This window comes from Psammomys obesus, unplaced genomic scaffold, assembly GCF_907164565.1.
Source record: "Psammomys obesus unplaced genomic scaffold, mPsaObe1.curated_primary_1811, whole genome shotgun sequence".
NCBI lineage: Eukaryota > Metazoa > Chordata > Mammalia > Rodentia > Muridae > Psammomys > Psammomys obesus.
In genome coordinates this window covers 10,877,330-10,898,858 of record NW_026592732.1, presented here as the reverse complement: position 1 = coordinate 10,898,858, position 21,529 = coordinate 10,877,330, and the positions used below count along the sequence as shown (strand labels likewise).

Sequence of the window (21,529 nt, the reverse complement as noted above, 5' to 3'; positions counted from 1 at the left end):
CTTTCAGGGGAGCAAATTCCCCGAGCTTGCCTTCAAACTTGCTTACCCATGCTGTATTTCAAATGGAGAACATTTGAGTGCTTCATCTACTTAGTGTAACTCTTGACAGGCACTTCTTAGAAAGTCAGGCCTTTACAGAAACTAGGAGAGTGTGGTCTGCAGGGTGGCTGTTTATACCAAGGGAATCTTCCCCCAAGGGTAAAATAACAGTAGTCAGTTTAAGCTCCGGTTGTCTCCGCCTAGTGAACAGAGCTGACTAAAGAAGGCTGCTAATCACATTTTGATGATGTCTGGCTGCCATCAGGAAGCATGTTATGATTTTTCACATTGATAGTTTTACAATTGTTGTTTTGCTTGGCCCTAACGGTGATAGAGCTGAAAACTGAGCTGCTCTGTGTGGGTAGATGGATAGAGGACGCGATCGCCATTTGGGCTTCATGTGTCCTCGGGGAACCATCACAGAAACAGGAAGCCTGCCAGTAAGCCTCAATTCAAATGGCATTTGCTTAGGGAAGCCTTTGGAGAGGAGTTACATATTCCCATCACAGACTCAATGGATGTCCTGCCTCCTTCCCTCCGCACACACTCATCACAAGTATCAAATTAGTAATGACTTGTATAATCCTTGCAGTCTCCCTTACTGCCCAGTCCACTCTCTAAAACCTTCCATCTGTCCTGCCTTCCCAACCGTTATACTTCTGTTTAGCTGTGTTCCCAGAACCTGCCACCTAGAGGCATTTAGTAAACATTTACTGTTTCCAGTGAAATGGCGGCCGTGATTGTTTAAACTAGTGGCCAGATGCTGTTTGCTGTGAACTCTTGTGTTCTAGGCCTTGACAAGCACACTCTTTCATTTGAGATGGTGTGGAGTTCAGGATTTGAAGCAACAAGTGCTCAGCTATGCAGCTAGAGCCCCAAAGCATCCACAGAAGATTCCTAAACAAATGGGGGGAACACCCATAAAACTTGTTTACAAAACAAACAAACAAGAAAAACAGCTACAAAAAAGCCTTGTCATAGTTTACAGGCCTCACTTCCCACCATTGGTGGGAAAGAGAAAGAAGAGGAAGGGGAGGGAGGAGGAGGAGGCAGAAGTATTGGCAGCAACTGCAGGGACTAGCCCCTGGGAGACCGTTATTGGGTATCCAAGAGTTTGGACAGAAAACGTGAGGTGTGAGGCCCACTGGGGACTGTGGGTGGTGGGCAGTGATCCACTTCTTTAGGGATTTTTGTGCCTGTTTTCCGTGCACACAAATGGAGAGGTGACGTGGAAAGTGAAGGGGGAGTAGTTGGTCACTGCAGTGGGACAGAAGAAACCCGAAGCCTAGCTCTCCTCTGGAAGAGGGTTTTGGTGACCTGGGTCACATTTGTTTTTAGGAAACACATCTTGTCCCCAGTTGTGCAGTCGGCTTTGAAGCATCCCTGCCCTCTGGCCCTACTGACATAACTTGCTATTGTAAGAGTAGCTCATTTAAGTGAGAAGGACATTCCAGTGGATGCCAGGCACCCGGGGGTTCCCACTCTGCCTCAGCTGGCAGTGGGCCTGAGGCCTTTGCTCCTGGCCTTTCCTCTCCTCTCTGCAGCACCGACTTTGCTAGGTTCATGCAGACTCCTCCTTTTCATCATCATGCCCACATTTTCTGCCCCTTTAGCGAAATGTTCTTTCAATTGCTTGTCAGCCCAAGGTGCTGGTCCTTGGTGCCTGAGAGCTAATTTTGTTTACATTCATGAGCAATTGGCCATGGGAAGAAATGTTCAGTGAATCAGTGTACACACTGCAGCGTGCTGTTGTGCCTTCCAGACTTGGCTCTCTGCTTCAGTGCGTGTGGCTGGGGGTGTTGATAACAGCGTTCAGGCGGTGTGATACGGAGAGGCAAATTCTGCTGGAGCTGCTGCTGGAGCTATCTGTGAATCCTTTCATTAATTGCCTGATTTGTTTCCTGTTACTGTGATGAACACCGTGCCCGATAGCACCTTGGGAAAAGAAAGGGTTTATTTGGCTTACGAACCTTACAGACAATCATCAGGAGAAACCAGGGCAGGAACTCCAGGCAGGAACTAAAGCAGAGACCAAGGAGGGGTGCTGCATACTAGCTTGCTCAGTTTACTTTCTTATACAACACAGGACCACCTGCCCAGGGATGGCACTGCCCACAGTGGGGTGGGCCGTCCCACACCAGTTATCAGTTAATTAAGAAAATGGCCCACAAACCTGCTTATAGGGCGATCTAACACAGGCGTTTTCTCAACTGAAGCTGCTTCTTCCCAGGTGACAAGAACTGTGTAAAGCTGATGAAAGACTAACATATGCATTTCAATAATAATGTTTTTCCCCCTGGTTTGAATGACTATGTGGGGTTCTCTTGTAGGATTTAATAGGATTTAGTGATTATAATGAGGGTTGAATCTAGGCATGCACATTCTAGACAGGTGCTCTACCAGTGAGCCATCTGCCCTCCTGTGACTTTTTTTCTTTGAGGCACATTTCACTAAGTTGCCCACACTAGCTTTGAAGTCACTGTAAAACCCAGTCAGGCCTTAAACTTGTCATCCTCCTGCCTCAGCTTCCTGATTATCTGGGACTACAGGCCTGCACCACCCAGCCTGGCTTCTTTATTCTTACATGTTAAATTCTTTTAAGCATTTTCATACTGTAGAAAGCATATCCAGATAATGTATGTTTAAAATGAAAAAGGTATTGCTTTTGAAGCAAGAAACATGTTTTCCATAACAAGCCCTTGTCCCATGTGGACTCTTGTGCTCATTGGAAGGCTGATCAGAAAGGTGGAGGGAGGTGGCCAGGTCATAGCTCCTAGTTGCAAAGGCCTGTGTTCATCACGTTTTGTTGAAAGCAGAGAATGGCTTTCCTAAATCTGAAGTTCCTATCCCCTCTTGACTGGACTAGGGGAGAACTTAGGGTCCTTCATAGGAGAAGGGGGTCAGGCTGGAACCTAGAGCTCCCTCTTTGTCAGACTGCAGTGAAAGAGTCTCTCTCTCAGGTCCTTGGTTTGCTGTTCTGAATGGAAATTTTAATAGCATTGCAAGTGGTACCTGCTCTTTCATCTGAGGTTTGGAAGATGCAAGCAAGGGAGGTTGGGAGCATAAAGTGAAATAACAGATACCAGTGAAATAACAGATATAAAATTAATTGGGAGTATTAAAGTCAGTGTTGCGGAAAAGTGAATCCCGGAGAATTTGGGGCTGTTGGCTCTGTGTGTACTTTCCTCTTCACTCTTGTTATGCTAGGAATCAAACCTAGGCCCATGTGCGGTTTAGGGCTTTCTCTCCCGCTGAGATGTAATCTGATACATCTCTGGAAACACGTCCTGAGCAGAGTTCAGGGGGGATTTGAGAAACGCATCCTGAGCAGAGTTAAGGGTTGGTGCTTCCAAGCAGCAGCAACAGTAACTGCCGTTTGCATGTTTTGTTTCGTTTTTTTAATTTTCAGTCCTTGCCAGATGTAGGTAGCCTGGCAGGGAGCCCCACACTAGGCATTTTCTGATGCAACTTGTTCTGTTGTCTTTTGTTTTGTTTTGTTTTGTTTTGTTTTTGTTTTTTTTTTCTCCCCTCTCTTCCAGACAAAGAATTCTTGAAAGAAAAGGAAAAGTTGGAAATGGAATTGGCAGCAGTGCGGACTGCGAGCGAGGACCGTCGGCGGCATATTGAGATCCTGGACCAGGCTTTGAGCAATGCCCAGGCCAGAGTGGTCAAGCTGGAGGAAGAGGTGAGATCAGCCTGGGGAGGAGTAGAGCACAGAGATCCTCCACCGCTGCTCCTCACCCAGCTCCTTCAGCCAGAGCCACTTCCGGGTTGCTGAGACAGGGGAGAATTATGGGAAACAACCCAGATGCAAATGAATAAAAGGTTTATCTAAGATGGAGCCTGGCAGAATCTGAGAGACAGGTATTCCAAGAGCCCACAGCCTGCCCTGGTGGTAGGCAAGTGTCCAGGGCTGCAAATGATTAACATAACCAGAAGCCACTGGTGCCTATAAAGAAGAGACAAAGTTCTGCAAAAAGACCCTCTGTGGCTGGGTCTTGGGCTCCCAATTCTAAGGCAAAGGCTTGGTGGGGTGGAATCAGGCTGGCACTCAGCTGACCCACTTCTGTGTCTAGACTGGCTGTGCCTTACCCCACATCCCCAACCCAGGAAAAGCTGATTTAGTAGTTTGTGATGAAACCAGCTCTTTAGCTTAGCTTTCTAGTTGCACTAACTGTCCCTTTAACTCCAAGAGAGAGATGAGAAGAACCGTGTATAGGGTTTAGACTGGGGACTGTGGGCTGTATGCTGGGCAGAGGAGGAGGAGGACAGGTGTCACCCACAGGGCTGTGCCCTCACCTTATGGCTCACTGCAGAGGTGGCTGGCACCTCTGCGATGGGGCACCCTGAGCAAATGTCATCATGGCAAGTGGATGCCAGTAGGTCTCGAGGATAGCAAGAGACCACACCAATATTTATCCTGGCACTTGGCACAGAAAGCAGCAAGGCTTGTGCCCCTTGGGTGCATTTTAACCCTACAAGTCCCATGCAAAAACTCACATGTTGTTACTAGCAAGAGAATCCTGAGTGGCAGCCAAGAGCGTCTACGTTGTCATCATAGAAAGTGCCCTTTGACCTTGAAGACAGGAGGTCTGCTCTGAGCAAGGGAAGACTGGACCCCCTGAAATCACTTCCTGAGGCCTCTTCTCCATGCATATAGTGAGGGAAAATGCTGTTTTGCAGCTTTTATTGTTACCTCTTAAAGTGTATTGTTATTGTGCATGCGTGGTGTGAGGTGGGGCACAAGTGTCACGGCGTGCATGAGGAGCTCAAAGGACAAGTTCATGGAGTCAGCTCTCCCGCTTTTGAGTGGGTTCCAGGGATTGAACTCAGGTTGGCAGGCTCGCACAGCAAAGCAGTTCTACCTGCTAAGCCATATTGCCAGCCCTTTTGTTTAATTTTAATATTCCTTATAGAAGTGAAAGTCATTTATGGGCCCTTGAAGATGGGCCCGATGACCATCATGGTTCCTGTCACTAATCCCCAAGCACTGTCACGAAGCCTCCCTCAGCAGCAGGCTGCCAGTATGACAGCGCTCTAGCCTAGGGCTGAGTCACCAGGAAGGCATCTGTCCGCCCAGGTGCAGAGGGGCAGGAAAACAGCACTCTTCTTGCAGAACACCAGATCCAGGAAATCCTTTGGCCGGGGTTTCTTGGCCCCAGGTGATTCCCAGGAAGCAGGAAAAACACCTGGGTTTTTGAATGTGAGCCAGACGCCCAGCGCAGAGACATCGCCAAGTACTAAGGGTTAAGGTTTGCCGCTGTGGGTCATGACCCTAAAGCCATACCTGACGGTGCGTTTATGTAATCATTTAACATTGCCTCAGGTGATCACTGTGTCCTTCCTGGCCCTTCAGGAAGGTACTCTGCTGTGGAGCAGAAAGTTATTCCATAGACGGCTGAAGTGAGACATTTCTCTATTCACCAGCACATCTACAAATGGGCACATGTGTGTATATGCAAACATACAAACCATACATATATACATAATTCCTCTATTGTAGAAATAATTGTAGCATATTTTCCATGTATTATATTTTTCATTAATTACATTCGTCATATATTGCTTTTTACAGAAATATTTTTATTTATTAGAGAAAAATTAGAAAACAGTACATTTCTTATTGTTCTTGCAGAAATGGCTGTTCTGTCATAAACATGACAAATACTTTGAGGATTTTCCGCAGTCTCTTTTTTCGTGGAGCTCTACATAGGTAGATAGATGTGGTTGTAATAATGTAAATAACTTCTGGTTTAGGATTTTTCATTTAACTTTAGAAACTAGGCATTTCTATACACTAGAAACTTTTTATTGATCTGATTTCCAGTGGCTGCAAGTGTTGTATCTATAAGCCAGTAACGAGAGTAGAGTACAGAGGTTTTCACGTGACCCTAAGCAGGCACACCAGAGGGCCTTTCATCCCTGGCCTTCTGGCCACCTTGCTGTACCTGCCACCGGCTCCTGGAGGACGGGAGTGGGGTGTGCACACACTTGCAGTTTAGCTGGGGTCTCCAGCCTGTCGTCCAGCCCTGCTGCCATAATCACTGGTGTCCGTTCTGCACTTTCACTGTCTCCCCTCAGCTACGAGAGAAACAAGCCTACGTGGAGAAGGTTGAAAAGCTGCAGCAGGCCCTGACGCAGCTGCAGTCAGCATGCGAGAAGCGAGAGCAGATGGAGCGCAGGCTTCGGACGTGGCTGGAGCGGGAGCTGGACGCACTGAGGACACAGCAGGTGAGCGAGTGACAGACCGAGGGGCTGGTGAAGCAGAGTGGCTCTCACATTCACCCAGCACCCCCTTTGAGGGCTATCGATGGACTCTGGGCAGCTACATGGCCTTCAGAGAGACCAGGGTCTCTGAGTTGAGGCTAAAAAGAAGAGAACACACTTTAGGTGAGCTTATATAGGGGCCATGGATGTTGGGTGTGCAGGACAAGAACACAGAGGCAGAGGAGGAGGGCTTGTAAAAGATGGGGCCCTTGAAAGTGTTGCAGACTCAGCACAGCTGGATGCAGCTGTGGAGGGGGCAGCTTGTGAGGGGCTTCTGATGACGCAGTGGCCCAACTGTGGAAGTCAGTTGGCCAAATGGAGAGAGTGGCCTTTTCCTAAAGTCAGTGGAAAGCAAGCACCTGGGAAGAAGTTCAGGTTAGGGGAGCCTGCCGTGGATCAGAGAAGAGCACTTAAGGGGGGCTAGTGGTAGAAGAGGAACTTCCCTGAAGTCTCTGTGTGGGCACCCAGGGGAGCCAAGGAGGAGCTGCAAGTAGGGGTCACACTGATCACTGAGTTCATTTGGGGAAGGCACTCAGAGCCACCTGGAGTAAGACTAGCCATGAACTACAGGTCTTCCTGCATCTCCTCTGCTAGTGGAGACCTTAAGAGCCTCCATCTCCACAGCTGATTGTGAAGCTCAGCCTCGAGGAAGCGCAGAGAGGAACGTGCCAGCCCAGGGACTACACATGTCTCAGCAAAGAGAATTCCTGCAGGAAATGCCAATGCGGGCAAGCCAGAGGCTCCTGCCTCAGATGTGCTGGGGCTTGCCTGGCTTTTGGGGGGGGGGCTCTCTCTGCAGCTGCCAGGGATGTGCATGGCAGGATCTCTGGAATTATCTAATGGGTAGGACACATGGGTGGCTGCAGCTGCACTTGAAGGCCTGCCCTCGGGTCTGCTCAGCCCCAGTGCATGGCAGGTTCCCACAGTTTCCCTCTGGAAGTGTGCCTTTGGCTGAAGAGGACAGTGCTGCCAGCATTTTAAATAAAATGAAGAATTCATCCCTGGCCTCCCCATCTTGTCTCCATGGCAGGACCTGGTTTGCAAAGAAAGGCCAGTTTTCCTCTGGTCTCCAGCACTTACACAGGGTGCTCGCTGTGGCACAGGACAGAGCCTGTCCTCCATCAGCCGGTCTCTGTGGGAGTGCTCACTGTGGCGTGGTACAGAACCTCTTCTCCATCAGCCGGTCTCTGTTGCTCAGCTACTGAGACCTCCATTGCCCCAATGCTGGTACCCAGATGGGAGACCTTAAGATCTCTGGCTGACAAAGAACTAGAGCCAGAAAGAATGTGCTTTTCCAGTTAATGTGCTGTCTACCCTGTGGTTAGATGTCCTGTCTGTGGATCTTTTGCTCTGGGTGCTGTGAGAGCAGACAGGACTGTCAATGAAGGAGGCTCATGAGTCTGGAATCGTGCGTACCTGCTTAGCCTGCATACACTCACCCCCGTACACACCCTCCTCATGCGTATGCCCTCGCCCCCAACAGTTCACCCCTCCCCAATACAGGGTCACCATGTACACATTCATGGCCCAACACACTCGGTTACTCCCTGCACATGCTCACCTCCACCCATAGGCATCCAGGCACATCACGTATACACACACACACACACACACACACACACACACACACACACCCCTATGTGTGCCTTCCACCCACATTGCCCATCCCCTGTGCACGCTTACTCCCACACATACCCACTGCCGCACGCTCTCAGCCCATGCCTCCTCCAGCCAGGATGAACAAGCGCTCTTGGTGTGCAGAGGGGCTGTGAAAGCGGAGGTTCGCCTAGAGAAGAGCAGTGACAGGGTTGAGGCTCTCTGGGAAATCACCCCGCTTGCAGCTTGGGTTTTCTTTGGGAACTAATAGCAGAGCTGCAAGCGTACAGCTGACAAGAGACCAGGGTGAGCAAGATGCTCTTCAGAGCTGAGCAGAGCTTTGGTGCTCAGCATCTCTCTACGAATAATGTTACAGTTTGTATTGCTCCAAGGACATTGGTACTCTGTGCCTGCGCTGTGCAGCGCACGCACAGGTTTTCCTGTTGCTTTTTTTTGCCTGCTCATTCAAAAGATAAGTATTGGAGTCAGGGGTGGTGGTGCACGCTTGTGATCCCAGCACTCAGGGAGGCAGAGGCAGGCGGAACTCTGCGAGTTCGAGGCCAGCCTGATCTACAAAGCAAGGCCAGGACCACTGAGGCTACACAGAGAAACCCTGCCTCAAAAAACAAACAAGAAAATAAAAAGATAAGTATTTTTTTTGTTTCTTTTGTACTTTTTCACTTCTGATTTTGATAATGAGCATACATTTTTTATGAGAAATGGTTAAATAAATGTCCAAATAAATCCTGAGTATTTTTACTAGTCCGTTACCACAAATGCTATAAAGGGCACCAGTTAGGCAGAAGCAGTTCCACCTGTGCCCTCCAATGTGACTCAGAGTCATCTCCAGGACAAGGAAGCTCAGCCTTTCTGCAAGAGGCTAGCCCAGAGCCCCCTTTCTCCTCCTCCTCAGTCACACAAGTGCCCGCTGCTTCTTGGTGTCCAGCCTAGGGACAACTTCCAAAGCAGCCCATACCACACCTTGCTTTTTATGCTTTGTGACCACAAGGCTTATGTCTGGTCTCTTTAGAAGTCATGCTGAGGTCACAGTGCTGCAAAGCTCAGAGTCATGGACAGACACCCTCGTGAAGGGAGAAACCAGGCCACAATGCTTCAGAGTGGCTCAGTATCAGTATGCCTCCCAGAAGTGCCATCTTGACACTGACACTGCGGCCCAGCTGAGGCTTCCCTCCACCTCAGCACAGAGCCGCTTGTTCTTTTAGGTGTCCTGGATGCTTCCAGAAGCAGAGTGCCAAGGGTCATCATTGGCTTGGGGCATGAGCTACATCTTTAGATCCACAGGGCAGGGTTCCGCCTCTTCTCATCAGAGAGTAGCCTTGTCAGAAATCTGCCTGAGAGTCAACTTCCTCTTCTGTGAGAAGAGGGAAGCATGTCTGGCTTGGCTTGCACTAGCAACTGCAATTAAGAAAAACTGCACAGGGCTCAGACTGCAGCTCAGTCGTTGAAGGCTTACCTAGGATGGCTGAGACCACAGGACACCCCTGCCCACCTCTCAAATTCATTTACCCTAAAACATAACAGAGTATGTTGGAGTAGAGAGACGAGGAGGAAAAGAGGGGTTGGGTATACCCCAGTTAAGAAAGAAGGCTGAAATATGAATCTTCTGAGACCCAGAGATATCCAGACAGCGTCCACCTTATTTCCTCTTGCTGAGGGAGGAATGGGTGTGCCCTGCCCTAAAGCTCATCTACCGTCCCAATGTGTCATCCGTTGCTTCTCTGTCTCAGGCCTCCAGCAGGGCAGGCTCTGATGGCTTCTTCCCAGGTGACAATCAGGCAGCCAGAACCTGCCTGTTTGGGCATCCCACTCTACTTCCTGTACCTTTCTGTTTTATCTTTCAATGTCAGAGAAGGCAGTCTGAAATCGCTCTTTAGAGTTCTGGAGAAAGTGTCGCAAGGCCAGGAGATAACCTTGTTCTCACGCTTGTATGTATTAACTGCATGCTGTACTATGAGATGTGATGCCAGACCTGAATGTGAAACCTAGCTCTGCTGTGCTTTAGCTAGAGGTATCAAATCATGACCGACAGTCTGTCGGGGACTTAATCTCTCCATGTAAAACTGGATGTGCTCTGTAGAGCTATGTGGGAATTAGATGAAATAGAGGGACGTGGAGGTGGCATGGGGGTGGGACCCACTGGTTTGGACAGAGGGAGCATGTTCCTGGCTGGTGTTGATGTAAGGACACTGCAGGATAGAGGAACTGAGTACCTCTCATCAGGTAGTGGCAGGCCAGGTTGTGATCCATCTCGTGGCCCGTTTGGAACATCATGATGTCTTGTCTGCTCCTCCAGAAACATGGAAACGGCCAGCCAGCCAGTCTCCCAGAATATAATGCTCCTGCCCTCATGGAGCTTGTGCGGGAGAAGGAGGAGCGGATCCTAGCCTTGGAGGCCGACATGACCAAGTGGGAGCAGAAGTACCTGGAAGAAAGCACCATCCGGCACTTTGCCATGAATGCCGCTGCCGCTGCCACCGCTGAGAGGTGAGAGATAGCCCCACTGATCGGGGCTTCAGACAGACAGGGATGGGCACAGTGGCCGACAGCAGAATGCCAGCGTGCAGAAGGCTGAGCCGGAAGGATGAGGAGTTCAAGAACAGCCTGGGTGGGCTAGAGTTAAACTGTCTCAAAAACAAATGAAAACTTCAGGTGGCCCAAGGAGGTCCAGAGAGGTCTATATCCCAAGGAGTAAGACATGTCGTTTTTTTTGTTTTGGTTTTGGTTTTGTTTTGTTTTGTTTTGTTTGGTGAGCTTTATCATTAAAACAAAACAAACTTGCACATAAAAAAAGCAACTTAGATAGCAAGTGTCCAGAAACCTTGAAATCTGTGCAGTTGCAAAACCTTGCCCACACATAAAACAGCAGCAACACAAAGCTCCTCTCCAAAATCCTAGCCAGTGCTGTCAAGATGAATAAAGACTGCACTGAACAGCAGCCTCTGACAAGAGCAGCCACCATTTTTATGAGACCAGCTGTGACTACTTGTAAAAGATCACTCATCTCCCATCTTAGTGGGGCCTGTACACGGTCCCCAATAGGAGGGGGCGGCGGCACAGAATCGGCAACCAAATACCAAACAGTTGTGTGCGGTTCTGCCCTGACTGTTCCTGGCCCTCAGGCCTTTGGGAAGGGGACATGGGGGTAACCAGGGGAGAGGGTACTGCATCTATATGCCCTTTGGGGAAGCCATCATCCAGGATTTTACTCGAGTGTAAGACATTTTTATCTTATCCATCCCTTGGCATCCCCAACTCTCCTCCCAAGCCCCCTCCCATATGCCTCTCGAATTCATGTCCTCTTCTATTCACACACACACACACACACACACACACACACACACACACGCACCCACGCACACAGGTGCACACACTGTTAGCTATACGCACGTTCAGTGTAGGGCTGTCTACTAGGCCACAGGCAACCTAGCAGGAAGCTTGCTCCTAAGGAAAACTGACACACTCTCTGTCTCAGCAACCAGTTGACTGGCTCTAGTTCCTCAGCGAGGCATGGGATCTTGGGAAGTCATCCCCATCCATGCTGGAATGTTGACTGGCGAGGTTATACACTGGAATTGTGCAGGCAGCCTAGGCTAGTGAGGGTTCGTGGGTGTCACTTCCCTGACATGTGCGGAAGATACTCCTCCATGTTCTTTGGCTCTTTCCGTCTTCCTGCCCCCTTTTCTGCGGTGTTTCTTGAGATGAGTGCTCTGCAGTCATTTATTCTCTACTTTGGCTCATTGTGGATCTCTGTAATAATCTGTCTGCTTCGGAAACCACTGTCCTTGAAGGGGGTTTAAAGCTGCAGTAATCAAGAGCTTCAGTGAGTGCAGCCCTGAGATGCTCTCTTAATTTTTTTAAGTTTAGAAAGAAAATTGGGCCAAAATTTAGGGCGAGCTGGCAGAGGGAGGGCTGTGCTGAGACACTTCCCAGCATGCTGCCCTTTGCTCACTCTTCCTGAAGTGTTTGCAGCATTGCCCATCCTGGATCTGCCAAGGCTGACCCCCGAGGGAGGGAAATGCTAGCTTCTAGAAGGTAAAGCGCATCTGTTACAAAGCAAAAGCTGCTCTCTCCATTCTCCGTCTGTTTGCACTGAAGACCAAGGAAAAGGGCTGGAGAGTCAAAGTGTGTCTCGTGTTCCTAGGGACACCACCATCATCAACCACTCGAGGAACGGAAGCTATGGCGAGAGCTCACTGGAGGCCCACATCTGGCCAGAGGATGAGGAGGTGGTGCAGGCCAACAGGAGGTGTCAGGACATGGAGTACACGTAAGGGCAGCCACGTGCGACCCCCGGATCTGAGTGGAGGTAGCAGTGTAGAAATTTCCCTGCAGAGCGCCCACGCTTCCCTGCTGGCTATGGCTACCTTCATTCTCTCCCCCTCAATGTGACCCACAAGCAGCTTAGTCCTCAGAGTCCCTAGCAGATGGCTATATCCAACCTCACAGCCCTCCTGGGAGTCCCCCATCTCCCGAGGCTCTGGAAAAGGCGCTCTGTTTTCATCTACCATGGAAATCATGGGAAGAACAGCTTGAGATACTTGCAGATGGCTGATGCTTGCCATCTTCTGCCAGACACAACCCTGAATCCCAGAATTACTGTGGAAGTCCCTGAGACAGGTGTTCCAGAGTTTCCTAACTAAATGGTATTTTAATCATACCTTTGTTCTTCTTTGGTTTGGTTTTATAGTATTAAAAACCTCCATGCCAAAATCATAGAAAAGGATGCCATGATAAAGGTCCTTCAGCAACGATCCCGGAAGGATGCTGGGAAGACGGATTCTTCCAGCCTGCGGCCCGCTCGCTCTGTCCCATCCATTGCTGCAGCCACCGGGACACATTCCCGACAGACATCACTTACCAGCAGCCAGCTGGTGGAGGAGAAAAAGGAAGAGAAATCCTGGAAGGGCAGTATAGGTGAGACAAGGACCCAGAGAGCAGAGATGTAGCTTCTCTCCTGTCACTGCTGGGATTTGGGATATAACCCCATCTCATTGTATGCCTTCTTCAAAAAGGGGATGGGGGGAGCCAATCATGTTATGTTGTGAGAGTTAGATGAGATATGGAAGCATTTTATAGATCTAAAGGTTGTATGAACTCTTGGGCTTGCATTGATTCCCGTCAGTATTGTTACCAAGAAGAGCATGAAATGTCTTAGCAGGACAAGCCTAGAGCCCCTCGGGACAGTACTCCATTCTGGGCAGTGTCTGTGACTGTTCCACAGTGTGTATGTACACCTGTGGGACAAGAAAAGGCTCAAGAAGATAACGGAGACTGTGTGCCCAGAGAATCACTCTCAAGGACAGGAGTCTTCCTGTGCTGAAAAGGCAGGGTGTTGGGAATTCTCCAGGAGTGGTCTTAGCTGGAATGGTATCCTAGAGTATAGACAGGCTTGTTCCCAGGCTGGGCAATGAGCTTGGAGAGGAAGCTTCCAAGTCCTCTGATCCCTTACCCTGCCTGCTGTCAGCTCCTGGGGTCTGGCCCCTCTTTGACACCTTTCTGTAGCTTAGCACACATCCTCGTTTCTATGGGCACATAGTCAATGTTCTCCAGCACAGGGCTGCAGAGGAGTCTGGCTGATTTGTCCTGTAATGTGAGAGTTTCCATATGACCCCCACAGAGTTGAGGATCAAAGACTCAGCCAGAACATCTGTTTGATGTCCCTCTACTGGTGGCCCCTACAACCCCAGCTCATCAAAGAGGACTCGTGGGGACAGCAGCTATGATCATCAAAGACCATTGCAAGGACACTTAGCTCCCAACCCAGGGAGAGGCAGGTCTGGCTAAGGAGTCTGAAATTGTTCAGTTCTGATGGAAACTTCCCTAGGAAAAATCTGTGTGACGTCATCCCAGGTACACATTACCAGTGCCTGGGTTGATGTCTCAACATTTAGCAGGTCAACACGAGGCCTTAGAGTTGAGGACCTTGGCCTAAGGAAGACTGGCCATATTATCTGCAGCAGTATACCTCCTTGCCAGTGTAACGGGCCCACATGTCAGCCATAGAAACAGGAGGGACTTTGGGGGCTCAGGTGGAAGCCCCCATCACAGGCTTCTGTGCAGGACATCAGGCTTTCCCATCTCATGCATGATGGACTTGAAGAGCTGATGGAGGCAGTAGCGTCCACTTCCTCATTGCTGAGAAGCTCCCAGGAGAGTTTTACTCGCCCCTTCTCTTCTCCCATCACTAGATTCCCGTGTGACTCTGCAGCTTCACTGGGCAGTGGTGACATAGCATTCAGGTTGGCCACGGGCCTTTGTACCCTCCTGAGCCACCCCACCAGTCCAACTATGGTTCTCAGTTGTTTGAGTTTAGAATACAAATGCCAACTCCATAAAGAGTTTAACTATATGGGACTTGGCACACGATCCAGGAGTATTTCTCATTTCATCAAGCATGCACACAAGTGCTTATTAAGGGTGTAGTGAATATGTCATTGAATAAATGAAGTCATTTTCTATCTAGAAAGAAAAGGTAAGTTTTCTTACACAAAGAAATGGGGGAAACCAGATTATCCTTGAAAAGCTGTCCTTCTGCCTTCAGGATTCCTTCTGGGGAAGGAAAATCCGGGACAGGCTTCTGCTCCTCTGCTGCCGACCACATCCGCCTCTGTGCTGTCCCCTCCGGCTCCCACCACATCGGCCAGCAGCACCCACGCCAAGACAGGCAGCAAGGACAGCAGCACGCAGACCGACAAGAGCACTGAGCTCTTCTGGCCCAGCATGGCTTCCCTCCCCAGTCGCGGCAGGCTGAGTACCGCCCCTTCCAACAGCCCCATTCTGAAACATCCAACTGCCAAAGGGAGCGTGGAGAAACTGGGTATGTGGGCCCCACTTCTACCACGCATGGAAACCCCATGGCTTGAGGGAGGGGTTCTCTACAGCTGAGCTGTAGAGAAATCAGGAAGCCCAGTCAACTCCTATGTTTCAGTGGTGGTTGTCACTTCAGACTGTGTTGTTATGGGACTAAAGTGTGTCTGGCTATGCTTAGTTCATTATTGCAGAAGAGGAACACTCAGCTCCAGTGACCTGGTAACATGTGTGTTCTACCCTTCCCCAGGGGCTAGGTAGAACAAACACATGATAAGAAGAAGCTTGAGGAAGGGAGGATTTACTGTGGCTCATAGTTTGAGGGGACAATCCAGCATGGTTAGGGTCAACGTGGCACTGGCTGAAGTATAAGATAGTTGTTCACATCTGGGCAGACAGGAAACAGAGGAGAGCTCAGGTCTTCAGCTGGCTTTCTCCTTTCTTAACTTTTACTCAATCCGGAGCCCTAAGACACACTGTCTTCTCTGGGAGACGCTCTCCCTCAGTCATTGTGCGCTTTCCACTGAGAGATTCTCATAGCCTCCCATGAGTACACCAGGGTGTATGGGATTCTTGAGCAAGCTATGACATTAGAAATGGTTCTATAAGGTACCCCCTGAAGAACAGGTTGCTGATGATTACCCTCTGTTTGACAGAGAACTCTCCTGGTCACGGGAAGTCGCCAGACCACAGAGGCCGAGTCAGCAGCTTGTTGCACAAGCCTGAGTTCCCGGATGGAGAGATGATGGAAGTGCTCATCTAACCATCATCCTGTGGAGCGTCACACCAGCATGCTGACAGATGAGAGAAGAGGCTGAAAGAAAAGGCCTAGATGGTAGCAACCGCAAAACCAGGACGGGCATGGACCCCTCATAATGTTACCAAAACAGATGGCTCACATGATTGCAGAGAGAGTGAAAGAAGATGCAGCAGAGTTGAGAAGAATTAGGAATGGAATTGCCCATTATAGAGAAATTGTATGTCTTAGGGAAGCTCCGTGCTTCCCCCTTTCTTGGCTTATACACAGATGAAGAAGAGTTGGGCCTTCCTTGGAATCACCTTGTTTCCTTTGCCTCTTAGCAGGTTTGGTTTAAGAAGAATTTGCTAGAAATCCTAAAAGCCCATCTTGGGTGTGTGTGTGTGTGTGTGTGTGTGTGTGTGTGTGTGTGTGCGCGTGCGTGCGCGCGCGCGCGCGCGCGCGCGCGTATACATGTGCACCTGCCCTTAGCAGGTGCATCCAAAGTAATGGGGAATTCCACAGACAAGTTTTGTTGATACTTGGCTGTTCTGTTTATGGTTTCAGAGAGTGTAAAGCTTTGCTTGTCTGGACTGAACGACATTTTCTGAGCAAGATGGGAGCATGATGACCTTGGTCCTCATCTACCTTAACTTCTTTGAGGTTATCTCTGTCTCTACTCATTATTTTGTTGTTGTATTTTTTTTTCTTTCTGTTTAATGAGATATAGCAGTTTCTTATGTGTGGGCCTTAGGAGACTGTCATCCTTGCTGTGGTACCCAGTTGGACAGAGCCTCATGCTGCTTCCCCTGCCTTCGCTTAACTGCTAGCTGAACTGCAGCTGTTAATCTCACGGTGACCAGGGAAACCTGGATGAGGAGCAGGAGTCCTGAGTCACTGACATCACTTCATGCCTCTGATTTGATTCCCACCCACATCCACTCTTTTGCAAGGAGCTCAACAGTTACAGCCCATTGCCCTATTGAGAAGACTTCCCTGTGAACAGGTGCCACAGGAACTTGATAATGGTTTGCTCTGAGCTCTCTAAATAGCATCCAAGATCTCACCAGGTATCCTGGGCCACTTTCTTGTATTTGAAGCTCTCAGGTCTGTTCATTGCTCTCTCCTGCCCCATTCTGCCCTGGTTGCTGTTGGCAAGTGCAGTGCGCCTTCCCTGATCATTTCTTTTTGTCCTTTCTTTTTCTTTCTTTCATTCCTTCTTTCTCTTTCTTTCTTTCTTTCTTTCTTTCTTTCTTTCTTTTCCTTCCTTCCTTCCTCTTTTCCTTTCCTTTCCTTTCCTTTCCTTTCCTGTGCACTTGCTCTGTAGCCCATCAGAATGGTAGATACACAGTGTGGTCAGTGTTGTACAAGGAACACAACTTACCCAGAGTGAGGCAGCAATGTCATGGAAATGAGCTACTGTGAGAGAGGCAAGGACCTAAGGCTGCTGCCATAATGAGGTCTCATATACTTTACTGTGGGCAGTGGCTTCCTGGAGAGCACAGGAGAAGCTGCCCAGGGTACAGAAGGCCCCTCAGGCGCCTGCACTATCCCCAGCTCAGGATCTGTTTTCCAAGTCCCTCTTCTCATCACTTTTGAGCCCCTCTTAAATGCAATCCTGAAGATGGCTCTGCCCAGGGAGCTCCCCTTGAGTCAGCTGTCCCAGGAGCTGTTCCTAGGGTGAAATTATGGCCTCCCGAGTTGGGGTAGTACATGGATTATGAGAGGTATAGCCTGGAGAACAGAGGACAGGAGCAGAGAGGAGGGGAGAGGAGAGAGACCAGTGGTGTTGCCCTCTAGGACCCTGGACCGTCTGACAGGACAGAGCTGGGGCTGGCCTCCCCAAGCATGACTTGGCAGGGGACACCAGGCTGCACAGCCACCCCTTACATCTGCCTGCCTCATATCTTGCAGCCTGAGAACTGAGCTTGCCCTGTGTGCCCTGTGCACACCGTGGGGAAGTAGAGTGAGAAGATGGCACAAGAGATCCTGCCAGTTGAGAAGGGCCTGAAAGATGGAAGCAGGTGGAGGTAGGGACCATTTTTGGATAGGGCATGGGAGCTGAGTTGATCATGACTCAGTCTCTTAAGAGCTTATTATCTCTAATTAATGTTGGGGACAAACCAGAAAGGAAAGTGTATAGAGATGGGGAATTAGTAAGGTCTTCCAGCCCTGCGGCCATGTCTGAGCCACCCTAAACTTGGGCTCTCTCCCAGCACAGGGGTGAGGCACTACCCAGTTTATTCAAAGTCTAGTCTGAGTGTTAAGTCTAGTCTGAGTGTTCCAGCCACATTGCACACTTGGGCAGAAGGTCTCCTGATCCAGCATTCCCCTCCCCACACTCCCTGCACTGTCAGTATTTCACTTGTCAGAACACAAAGAGGACACAGACAGTGACCAGGTTATCAAGTACATGTATACTGTAGCTATTGTCCAAGACCCCATGTTGAGAGAGTGGTCTTTCCGTCCTTGTAATCTTCTTGAAACGTACAGGACAAAGGAGCTGCAGGCACTCAGCAGCCGTGAATGTGCTCTGGGGAATTCACAGGATCTGATCTCATTTGATACTAAGAACAGCAGCACTACATAGGTATTTTAGTTCTGACAGTGTGGAAGGCCTAGAAAAAGAACCTCGTAACTGGTCCTTGAAGTACCAGGGAAAGAAGGCCAGGTTGACTCTCTTGATTGCTCAGACGAAGGAACTAGCCCCATGATGGGTACGGCCCATCTCCAAGCTTTCACCCCAGATGCTAGGACTTAAAGCAAAGACTCAGAAGAGGGGCCTCAAGCCCAGGCTGCACGGCCTTGAACATGATAAGAACCCAGGAGCTATGTCTGGCTGCTCCGTGGCCCCACTTATGATACTTGTGTGCACACGCAGAGAATCTGCCACACCTCCTGGGGCCTGAGAACAGGACGAAGCCCAAACCTTATACAACTGCCAAACCACGCCACTACGCTTTTGTGTTCTGTTAGAAGCACAACTACAAAGCAGATGAAAGAAATAATAAAGTCCTTCCTCATAGTGTAGAAGTCTAGTCTTCAGGTCTCCTGGGAGCATTTGGTCATAGAACTTGAGGGTCTTATATCAGGATAAAGGGTAAGGCCTTGGCATTTAGTGATGATTGGCCAATCTCCTGCTTTGTCCTTGGAGTGGCCAGTGTGGTGATGCCCGCGTACCTCCAGGTATCACGTGGGACAGGAGAAGTGTTGAGGTCATGTCTCTACCACTGTGGTTTCCGTAAGTAGATCCTTCTATATGTAAGAATTATTCCTGTCTGAGAGTTCATCACGCTAAGCTGCCAAGAAAAACACATTCATTTGCAAAGAACTAAGAATGTTTGCTGAACTCCTGGCAGGCATTGTTCCCTGTTTCCCAGAGGCTGGTGACCAGCTCCTGTGGAGTGTTCAGCGAGTCCCCACCATGTCTCAAGGGGGCTGCACTCTTCTACCCCCAGCTTTCCTTAGGGGTGGAGACAAGGAATGGTGGGAGCAGTTTTCTACAGTCCCACAAAGGAGCCCATGCGTGAGTCTTGACCTTTTGTTTTGAGTGGGTTTTGAGACAGTTGCTCCAAGTGAGTTCTGGCCTCAGAACAGAGGATCCAGCAATTCCTACACTCGGGAAAGAAACTCCGTGTCCCCCGCAGACAGGCAAGACCTGACCTGTTGGCTCTCTCTCCTGCGTGGCCTCAGCCAGCTGCACACACTTAAGACAGGGCTGAAGCTGCTCCTCCCTGAGACCTGCCATGAGTCCTAGAGACTTTCGTGAACAACCAGCTGAGGCTGATGACCAAGAGGCAGCGAGGATGACAGTGACGCTCATGGGGTTTCCAGGATGGTCACTCGTGTGCAGGCTGCAGAGGGCTGTGCTAAGTGGGAGGGTACGTTCTCCAAACACAAGAATGCCTGCGCCGGCACGAGTGGGGCGTGTTTTTCTGTGTTTTCCAGATGATCTTAACCCCCTCTTAGCAAAGGAGTTTGTGCATGTTGGAAGCAAGAGCTGACAAATGTGCTTAAACGGTAAAGCCAGAGAAAGGCCAGCCCCAGTAACTTCCCTAAGGGCTGAGTCAGCCACAGTCTCGGAGTGTACGTGTTGGCCGTCTTCTATTTTTGTAAATTAATCAGTGTGTTTTAAATGTCATCAGTTGATGTGAGGATTGTCTAAGGCATTTGCCTGTGGTGTGGCTCCATGGGAGACTGGCTGTGTAATAAGAAACCCAAGAAGCCAGTCATCCAGGGTGCACAGGCCAGCATTCAGTGGCTTTCCTCCGGAATGGGTGAGCACTCTTCTTCCCTCTCTTCAGTAGGATGCCCCATTCTTGTTTAGTAATTTAGTGGCGGATTATAATGCGTATATACAAGTGCATACTTATGAGGTAGCATTTCTTTCCTTAATATCCAGAAAATCCCACTGTTTCCCCATGAGCATTCTCCTCGGGAGGACTGCAGGGCTCCCCAAGTAAAATGGTGGTTGACTCCTCTAGCAGAATGGCCTCTGGGGTCTGGCGTGGTCCTCAAATTCCCCTTGAGGTGAGAGGTCATTGTCTTTTGAGAGTGGATTGAAGTTGGGGAAATATCCCAGATTGTTCACAGCACAAGTGAATGAACTCAGAGGGCATTAGTCAGAGTAAGAGTCCCAGGACCATCGAGATGACCCAGTAGGAAAGGCACTGTCACCAAGCCAAGACCTGGGCTCCATCCCCAGGACACACTGGGTAGGAGAGGACCAACTCCTGCAAGTTGTCCACACACACACACACACACACACACACGTTTTAAAAGAATATCGAACATGTAGGAAGAGTCATTAGTATCCGTGACCTCTAGGGCCTTTTTTCAAGCCCGGTTCTCTCGCCAGGCCTCGTGTGCGTGCACGCTGTCCCCCCCCCCCCCCCCAGTACACTGCAGAACTAAGTCCGTATTCATTAGTATGAACACCCAGTAGGTATTCTGTAAAATGGAGATATACTTAAGTGCATGTTGTGTGTGCCGTGACTGAGGTGTGTCCTTGTCGTGAGACTTTGCTTCTTTGCCGAGTTAAGACCCTGCCCTTCCCTCGAGACAGTAAATATACAGCAGTTTCTGGAATCAGCTTCTCAAGTTTTGCCGCCTGTGTTGTGTTTACCTGTGACTTTGCCTGAGTGTCTGTTCTCACATACACACCTGTATTTATTACAAAGCAGAACAGGGACAGGCTTAGCCGGAGTATTTGTATCTGAATGTTTTTCGAGGAGGGACGGTGGAGCCTCCTCCTCAGTGAGGCACTGACAGAATCTGTGTCAAATTCTGTGAACTGGGGCCAACACGGGTACCAGCTTCAGCCTGACTGAGTGCCCTGGGGCCACTGCCCTCTCCACTGCCTTGTGTGTGTGCGTGCGTGTGGTTGTGTTTGTGGCCCTGTGCTGAGGGCATGTGCCGCTCTTCCCAGCAGACCCTGGTATCCATGTGCAACCTTTGGCATCTCCGTGTTACTGCACTGTATTGTGAGGTGGTGCGCAGATCGGAGCAGATGGGTCTGTGCAGACTGGGGAGTCCCCATAGTGAATGTGGATACTGTTGGTCAGCCAAAGATTTTCCTATTCTTTGCTGCTTAAACTTTGTGCCTTAAAATTGTAAATAATAAATGGGTAAAACAAAAAGGTGGCTCTTCTTTTCCCTCCTTGTTCCCTTTTTCTCCAGAGGACATAAACAAAGCACAGATGTTTCATCTTGACAGCCTGCACACAGAGGGCCTCTTGGTGCTGCTAGCCTTGCCCCAGTGGTCATCAGCAAACACAGACACAGGGTCTGGAAGGAGGCATTGAGTCATAGCTGCTGGGGTTGGCAGCCCACTCTGCCTTCCCGGAGGATGGATGAGGAGGGAAGAAGTGTGGGAGGCTGGGCTGAGCACATACGAGCATCCTCAGGGTGGGGGCTTGGGATGCTGGCCTGTGACTGGGAAACAGCTCTGCCTTGGCGAGTCATCCAGGCAGCCTGGATGCCAGGGAACAGACCACAGGCAGACGTGCTCTATGCCCCAGGATGCACAGGGAAGGTGGTAGCTGCTTTGTCACAAGTGGATAG

General features: G+C 49.7%; 1 protein-coding gene across 5 annotated transcripts in view; it reads left to right on the top strand.

Annotated features, from left to right (window-relative positions):
- The window catches only part of Amotl1 (angiomotin like 1), a 118,448-nt gene extending 97,349 nt beyond the window's left edge, over nt 1–21,099 (top strand). For all 5 annotated transcript variants that reach the window (XM_055615489.1, XM_055615488.1, XM_055615491.1 and 2 more), the window contains 7 exons: nt 3,579–3,724; nt 6,121–6,270; nt 10,217–10,407; nt 12,065–12,190; nt 12,611–12,837; nt 14,465–14,740; nt 15,387–21,099. In XM_055615489.1, the coding sequence (XP_055471464.1) occupies nt 3,579–3,724; nt 6,121–6,270; nt 10,217–10,407; nt 12,065–12,190; nt 12,611–12,837; nt 14,465–14,740; nt 15,387–15,493 (1,223 nt within the window). In that variant the 3' untranslated portion in view covers nt 15,494–21,099. The remainder of the gene's footprint in view (nt 1–3,578; nt 3,725–6,120; nt 6,271–10,216; nt 10,408–12,064; nt 12,191–12,610; nt 12,838–14,464; nt 14,741–15,386) is intronic.
- Nucleotides 21,100–21,529: the final 430 nt, after the last annotated feature.